Here is a 9,234-nt window from a genome sequence, read left to right as displayed (position 1 = left end):
AGGAATTTCCTAATAGAATGAATCATATGAATATGGCAGAGCACAAATAATGAGTTAAACATTTTTATGATTTTTGGTTTGATTTGTACATAAACAATTTAACAAGAAAAATAAACTAAATATTAACAAATTCTTGAGGAGACAAGATCATTTTGAATAAGGAAAATATTTCTCAACTTCTTATGAGTTTGAACTACTTAGACAAGTTCTTATGTTTTACTTTGATTAACTCCAAACACCAAGTTCTAAAATCCTTCTTTTAGTGTATGTCCTAAAATGGTAGGATGATAATAACTTATATTTAATACAAAACAATATTACGTCTATAAAGAGACTAGGTTGTCACACCCTAGTCATTGGCGACTCTAATATTGATGTAGTAATGAATATAAGATCTTAAGAAAAGTATGCTTAACTTGGCAAATAAGCTAAGTAGTACAACTACTTCTTAGTTTATTTGTTAAGTGTTTGAGACAAGTAATTTTATGACTTGAAATCAATTTTTAGGTGATCAATCTAAAAAGAGCATTAAGAATTTATCAAACAAGTAAAATTAATCAAAGCATCAACTTGAATGATTAAAATTTAAATCTTTTAGAATATAAGAAGAAGTAGAAATACATAACCATATTCAAAAGAAATTGTAAGGAGCATGAGCTATCCATCCACGGATTGGATGCTTTGAGTTCCAAAGGATATTACAAAATTGATTTTTGCATCTCATTTGCCTTCTCCTTTTCTCCTCTTGAATTCTAAACTAAAATTACAAACTTACATGAAATAAAGCTCTAAAAACTAAGAACAAGAAGAGAGAATTTTAAAGAAGAATTTCTAGTAAGAGATATGTGAATTTGATATGAAATGGATGCCTTTGCTTGAATGGAATGTGCCATATTTATAGAAATTCTTCTGGACCGCTTAGCTGCTTGTCAGCTCCGCTAAGCAGTTGACCAAACCCTTCAGCATGGCTTTGGTCCCTTGATCAAGTAGCTTTGTCACCTCCTTATGCTTGACTCATCAAAGCTAGTTGTGAGCTACTTTGAAAAGCCTATGGTGGGCTACTTGAGGTGAGGCCATTATTGACTTCATGGTTTTCTTGATGGCTAAGTCGAGTCTGGGTGCACACCACTTATCACACATGTTGCACCGTTAAGCTGCTTGTTCTGCAGCTTTGACTATGCTAACTGGAATGTGGCCTGGTCCTTGTTGATCTGGTCAGGAGTCTAGTTCTCCGCTAAGCTGCTTGGTTGGACCGCTAAGTTGCTTGTTTAGCAGCTTGGGCATGTGCCAAGCTTGTGTCTGACAGTGTCAAGCTTAATTCTGACTGTGCCAAGACTAGTCTGGTGCTAGGCTGAGAGGCCAAGCATGTCCACTCAACTGCTTGCTTGAGCAGCTTGGTCCAGGTCAGGCTGGTGTCCAGGTCAGGCTAGTGTCCAGGTCAGCTTAGCGTGGCTTGGTCCACGCTTAGCTGCCTGGTTGAGCACCTTGGTTTTTGACTTCTTTGTCTTTTTGATCATGAGTCTTTTTTCTCTTCTTCTCTTCATTCTAAATCCTACAAAATAAATAAAAAATAAATACACATACAAATATACAAGATTGTGATATTTTATACACAAAGTATTGGTTTAAGTTTGTTTTTTTCTATTATGCTTAAGATAAGTGCCATAAAAGTGTATGAAATTTAGGTATGTTTGACACTTATCAGTCATCTGAGCCATCTTTCTCTAGAACCTTTGAACTCCCAATCGATAAGGGGGAAAGTTCTTCCACCAGTCTAATTTCATACATCAAGGTCCTTATTGTTGAAAGCGTTATTCGGTGGTTATTTTAGTTGGGTGTTTTCTTCTCTCAACAAATCGTCCTGATAGCATTGTCAATTTGTTGAAAGATTAATACTCTCATTTTCGTTATGTCCTTTTTGTAAGTAAGAGAACTCGGTTTTATTCTTTGTTCGTCATCTCGGTTTTGTTGAAATAAATTCCAACGGCGGTATAATGGTATCGAAGCAATTACCTATTACATAATTACTCAGTACCTTTGAATACCATCTCGATTTTGTTGAATAATTCCAACATCAGTTTAATGGTATTCTAATATATAAAAGTGATGAATAGTTAGTTGTTAGATACAAATAAATCAATAACGAACAAAAGAATAATAACTTTAGTGACATTTTGTGACCTTTTATTTATTTACTCCCTTTCGGGTTCATTTTATTAACAAACCAAACTTCTTCCTTAAGGAATGTTGGTATTAAAGAATAAATAAAATGCGGAGAGTAAGTAACAATAAATAAAAGTTAGTAAGTTAGTTTCATCACTTTTGTATATTAAAAGGTGTTTTCAACAAATAAATTTATTGATAACACTTTAATTTTACAATTTACACATCTTTCAAGTTTCAATTGTAGTATAGTATAGGGTTATGCTGAACCACAAGGAATTGCCTAATAAAATAAATCATATAAACATGTCAAAGCACAAATAATGGTTTAAACATATTTTGGTGATTTTTCGGTTTTATTTGCACATAAATAAATCAACAAGAAAAATAAACTAAATATTTACAAATTCTTGAGGAGACAATCTTTTTGAATAAGGAAAATATAGTTCTCAACTTCTTGTGAGTTTGAACTAATTAGACATGTTCTTATGTTTTACTTTGGTTAACCCCAAACATCAAGGTCTGAAATCCTCCTTTTAGTGTATATCCTAAAATGGTAGAATCATAAACACTTATATTCATCACTTAAACAATACTACGACCATAAAAGAGATTAGGTTGTCACACCCTAACCATTGGTGACTCTAATATTGAATGAGTGATGAATGTAAGATCTTAAGAAAAGCATGCTTAACTTGGAAAATAATCTAAGTAGTACAACTACTCCAAAGTTTATTTATTAAGTGTTCGAAACAAGTAGTTTTATTGACTTGAAATCATTTTTTAGGTGATCAATCTAAAAATAGAATTGAGTACTTCACAAACAAATAATATTAACCAAAGCACCAACTTGAATGATTAAAATCCAAACTTTTGTAAATTAAGAAGAAGTAGAAATTACATAACCTTGTTCAAAAGAAAATGTTTAGGAGCATGAGCTATCCTTCAACATGGGTTTGGTCCGATGACCAAGTAGCTTAGTCATCTTTGTGTATGACTCACCAAAGCCAGTTGTGGGCTATGAGACCAGCTATTGTGAGCTACTTCTGAAAAGCCTATTGTGGGCTACTTGAGGTGAGGTCATGGATGACTTCACGGTTTGCTTGATGGTTAAGTCAAGTCTGGTAGCTGCTTGTTCAGTAGCTTCTGACCGTGTTGACTGGGACGTGGCTTGGTGCTTGCTGATCTGGCTAGGAGTCTGGTTCTCCGCTAAGCAGCTTGGTTGGACCGCCGAGCAACTTGGTTGGACCGCTGAGCAGCTTGTTCAGCAGTTTGGTCTTGTGCCAAGCTCGTGTCTGACCGTGTCAAGCATATTTCTGACCGTGCCAGGCCTAGTCTGGTGCTACGCTGAGCGGCTAAGCAAGTCCACTCAACTCCCTGGTTTAGCAGTTTTGTCCAGGTCAGGCAGGTGGCCAAGTCAGCTCAGCGGGGCTTGTTCCACGCTCAGCTGCCTAGTTGAGCACCTTGATTTTCTTGACTTTTGTTGCTTTTTGACCATGAATCTTTTCTCTTCTTTTCTTCATTTTATTTCCTACAAAATACATAAAAAGGCAATACAAACACAAATATACCAAATTGTGATATTTTATACAAAAAGTATTGTTTTAAGTTGGTTTTTCTCAATTATGCTTAAGATAAGTGTCATAAAAGTGTATGATTTTTAGGTATGTTTGGCACTTATCACTTATCCTCACTTTTTAGACGAAGTCAGTACACTTTAATTGTTGGGTAAGAATAAGAAACCTACCAAAAACAAGATTTTCCATATTGATTATTGAATCATCCAACTTAGTGATTTGCCCAGTTTTTTTCACAATAAGGCAGGAAAAAAAATCCTTGACCAAGCCTAAAGAGGTGTACCATAACATCAAACCTACACCAATCTGTCCTTAGACATCTCATATGGGACCATCTCCTTATTTCTTAAAAAAAAGGAGATACACCAAGACTCTTTACATCTCCTAAGAACCTCTACATCTTCTTTTGTCTCACCTTCATGCAACACTAACATTCCTCCTAAATGAATAAAATTCCTTCCTTAGATATGATATGTTGAATGTCATCCAAGTCTTCTCCATTTATAATGTCTGCCAATAAAATTCTTCCTTAAGACATTGATAGTGTCACTAGAAACATTATCGTTTGGGCCACACCAGTCATTTAACTGAACTACCTTTTTTCTAGCTTTGCCTTTGATCAATGCTTCTTTCCAGGAAGAATGCACAAAATTATTTTTCCCATCAACAATTGGATGAACTACCTTCACCCTCTTTTGTGTGTTTTCAAAGTGACCTCTAGTCCCTCCATATTTTTGGTTTCCCCATCTTCCAAATCTTGGCCTATTAATACCTACTTTATAGTTACTAATCTAGAGCTTTTGTAAGGATTTCTCAATAAACCATCCAGCATCATGTTGTTAAAATCTAACAAAGTCGAACCTCTTTCCCCTCTTGTCCATTTTTTGAGAAATTATGATATTCTTCACACTTCTATACTTCAGAAAGTCCACCAACATCTCTAAAATATCATGACTCTATGGTATGTTGGTTAAAAAGTAGGTTGTGCAAGAATTATGGAGAGTCTTGTAACACCCTCTAAGAATGAAACATCCTTGCTTCCTAGAGCTGATCCTATGCGGAGAATGTTGAGAACTCTATATGACACTTTTCTATTTGTCACAGTAGTGACCCTTGCTTCTTCTAGTAAAAGAAGTGCCCCGTCAAAGTCTTGGCCTCCTAAATCTCTCGACCTCTCACTTTCTCTTATTTCCCTCGTAAGGTCCAGCTAGATTCTCAGAAAGAATTAAAGTTCAAGAATTCGATTCCTAGGAGTAACACTTGTTGAGAGATCAACCACATACCCAAAAAATGACGAGTTCCTTAACAAAAAAGGGGAGGACATATTATTGATCATACCAAAAATATATATTTTATCGAAATATAGTGTCAATAGTGGAATAATATTATAAATTTATGTTAATTTCATTTTTCCAAAAAAAAGTGAACATATATATATATATTAAAATAAAACAAACAAATAAGTAAAATATTACATATCCAATTATAACTAAAATATAAAAATAAATAAATATTTTAAATTATCTATGTATCTTATTACTCCAATTAATAAATAATTAAATATATAATATATTCCATTTTTAGTCATTTTCAAATTTTAGCTAGTTAAATGTTAGTTTTATTGAATAGTTCTAGTTTAATAAACTGTCTGCACAACTATAAGTTTTTAGCTACCTTCACAACTACAAGTTTTCAGCTACCTTCGCAACTACAAGTTTTTAGCTACATTTATAGCTACAATTTTATAACTACAAGCTAGTTTTCCTGAACAAAGTCTTCATCCGTCAAAATGAAAACATGTGACACTTTAGTCGTTAATTAACTAAAAATTTAAGGGAGAATATGTACCGTGGATGACTTTGTTAGTGATTAAGAAACTCCTAAAAATGAGGTGTATACAATTCACGTTTTTAGGAACTAATCATGTCTACAATGTTAATTCACTAAGAGAAAAAACAACATAAGCAGTCAAGTGTTACCTTTTCTTGGGAATAAAAAAAAGAAGGGATTTGTTTATACCAACTTAAGTTATGTTAGAAATTTATAATTTCTAATTAAAGTGGACATCATATATTTGATACAATGATATCAACTATTTATTTCGGGGGTTACATTATAAGTGATATAATTACTGGCACCCCATAGATTTCTAAAAGCTGATAACAGATATGGACTTAATGGGTGGGTACCCATCAAGTTAACCTATAGGGGATAATGGGAACCCTATAAGTTAACGCATAAGGAAGGTTATGGTCCCCAACACACCAAATCACAAATAGTTTTCACCTCTCCCCATTAGAGAGAAAACGAAGGTCCCAAAAGGAATTAAAGATTTGGTTGAGGAAGGCCATCATACCAAAACTCTCTCAAAAGGTATATCAAAGGAGTAGACTAGAGAACATGGATTCAGGGATTCAGGTATGACTTCATATGCTTTATATTATGTGTGAGAATCATAAGATTGAAGATCATGCGATTGGTATTTCACCTATCATCAGGAAATATCTAACAAATGGTATCAGAGCTACCAGTTTCTAAATTTTATGGTTCTCCATTAAAGTTGATTTCCCCCCAATTTTTTATGAACCCTAACTTTTAAATTTGGGGATTTTTATGCTTCCGCTATTGGATATGTAGGAATAATGAGGAGAACTAATATAATCTACAATAATACTTAGGAAAAAATTAGTTCATTCTTTCCTAACTATTGTATAATCTGTTTATTAGTGTATATAATTACATTTATGTAGTTAGGTTACATGACACGCCAATATGTAAAATATGTCATTGAACAACACGCACTATACAAAGTGCTATGTCACTTTCAACAACACCCGCTTAACTAAACAATGTTGAATCTCCATGTCATAAAAAGAATAATGGTTGCTTCATTAGGCGTTGTTGATTGCACATTTATCTATCAAATTTAACAGTGTTTGCTTCGCCGAATTCTATTAATTACCTTCAGCCTTACATTTAACAGTATGAAACACACGTACATTTTTGAATGAGCGTTATTAAATGCGAATTTTAGTGTGATGTTGATCTTTTAGAATAGTTGCTGGACATAAACTTTGAGGAATTAAGTTCATTGGTTGTAGACCTTTCAAGGATCCTAATAAGGTTTTACTCTATTAGTTATGAGAATAATGTATATCCTCACATTAAGAGATAACTTATCTTATTAAGCTAGTAAAAGTATGACATGTGTACTATTTTATCTATTTTATCGTTCTCCATTGATCTCTTCAATTGGAGCAGCCCACCAGAAACGTTCTTGTGCCTCTTTCCTTTCCTTAGCCAACTCTTCACTGCACTTCTTCTCAAACTCAATATCTTCATTGATCCGATTAATCTTATCATTAAGCTCCTGAAAATTAGCATTTCTATGAGCCTCGAGATATTGCATGTTCCCCAGGTTCAGTGGTTGGTCCCTCATTTGATAGCCGTCTACGACAACATCAATACTAGGGTCGCCAAAGGAGAAAGCCTTGTTTGCAGGAGAAAAGACAACTAGCCTAACTTTTGCATCACAAAGACTGCAAAGCTCACTCGCTTTCTTCAATAGCCCAGTACGGCGTTTGGAGAATGTGACTTGTAGGTTGCTGTCTTTGGCTATCCTTTTCATCTCAATCCTTCTACGACCCTTGTTCTTCTTTGGGTTACTAGAGCTAGGGATTGAGTTAGACATGGCTCAAAGAAAATGGATGCTTAGGGAAAGATAGGCTATGAGAGATACAAGAAATGGTAGAGAATTGTTCTAAATTTATACTCTTTTGGGAATGAACTTTATATTACATCTTATCTTATTAAGTCACCTTTTTGTGTTTTAGACTAAATGCATGTATATAGGAAAAAATCATTAATTATTTCATTCTTATCTTTGTTTGAATGACAGAATAGTTTTATAAGGTTAAATGAATGTAAATATATACTCATATTATTGGTATATATGTAACATTAAAGAATATAATATTTTATGCTAGCACTTGAGCATGAAATTCATGTGTTCATCATACATAAATAAAACAATTCGAAATTGGTAAGATTTTTGTGTATTAATGATAAATCAAAGAAAGCATTGCTACATTATATGAATTCCTTTTGTGAATAGATACAACAATTGATGATAATGATTAAAAAAACAACAAAATAATTTGGTAACAATTAACTTTTCTTAATCAAAATTAGTGATGCACGAAAAAGAGATATGATCATCAAAGGAGAAGTGAACTAATTTTGATTACGAGTTGAATTCATAATTTTCGGGCGTCAGCTCTTAAGGAATATTTAGGCCCTTATTTATATCTTCTACTTATTCTACATAATTGTTTTGCCATTCATTAATTTTTTTTGCTACTTTCTATCTATGGTTTTTTGCTACGATCTTATAAAATCTTATATTATATTATAATAACTCATAGGCGTTAGTCTAATGGTGTACGATCCAATTGGATCCCCAAGGTTAATGGTTTGATTACTGGGAACAATATTTGTTGGGAGGGGCATCTATGATTAGTTCATTACCCAAACAGTGAGGAGAGACCCTTAGTAATATTAAATATTATATTATATTATGAGTTTAAAATCTGTACACTGTTAGTGTAAAGTTCTTTATGTTGTCAGCACACCATCCACCATTGATTTGTATTACTTTTGTTTGAGTGTCAATGATGATTAACATATGAATAATGGATGATTTACTGAAAGTATAAAAAACACTTACACTATCAGAATATAAATATTAAATCCTTATATTATATACATGTCTCCAAAATAAATGCTGATAGTTTGACCCATTTTAAGTTTTTTTTTATTAGAACAGTGAATACTTCAAGGATACAGTGTAAGAAATAATTAAAATTAATTTTTTAATATGTAATAAGAAATAATTAAAAATTTATGTAAATGTGTTCTAGCCCTCGCTAATTTATAATGTATGATACAGTGTATGATAAATAGCTTTAATGTCAATTATTAAGTGCACATAAAAAAAAGACTCAGTGTTGTTTGCTAATTTATTTACGAAAAAATTCAAGTAATTACCCATTGATTTTATAAAACAAAAGTACTATATCTTAAAAAAATGTGGTTTCGATATAGTTTATAATTATTTAAAATATATGACAACTTAGAATTAATATTTTTATTTTCACGAAACGATAAAGTTAATCTACTTAAATCTTTAGAATATTCTAAATAAGATATACAAGTTTTAATTATTCTTATACATAATAAATATTAAAATATGCAGACTTGTGTGGAATAGATCACCACTTCTTCTGCATATCCATTAACTCTTCTAATAAAATCTCATTTTATTCTACTGTTAAAATAATAGATATAAAGGAATTCTCTTATAATATAGGGAAAAGTGTATACAAATATATTAATTTTTTTTGGTATTTTGATGACGATTTTCTTCGAATATCAACATTGATTAATTTACATTGTTGCACTATTATTCTTATAGTTCTGATTGCAATGATTTCCT

The 9,234-nt window shown here is 32.4% G+C and overlaps 1 protein-coding gene across 1 annotated transcript; it reads right to left on the bottom strand.

Annotated features, from left to right (window-relative positions):
• Positions 6,967-7,431, bottom strand: LOC109361842 (agamous-like MADS-box protein AGL62). Its single transcript, XM_019607377.1, has one exon. The coding sequence runs from the start codon at positions 7,429-7,431 to the stop codon at positions 6,967-6,969; it is 465 nt and encodes a 154-aa protein (XP_019462922.1).

This window comes from Lupinus angustifolius, chromosome LG12 (assembly GCF_001865875.1).
Source record: "Lupinus angustifolius cultivar Tanjil chromosome LG12, LupAngTanjil_v1.0, whole genome shotgun sequence".
In the NCBI taxonomy this organism is placed as follows: domain Eukaryota; kingdom Viridiplantae; phylum Streptophyta; class Magnoliopsida; order Fabales; family Fabaceae; genus Lupinus; species Lupinus angustifolius.
This window is presented reverse-complemented; position numbering and strand designations above follow the sequence as displayed.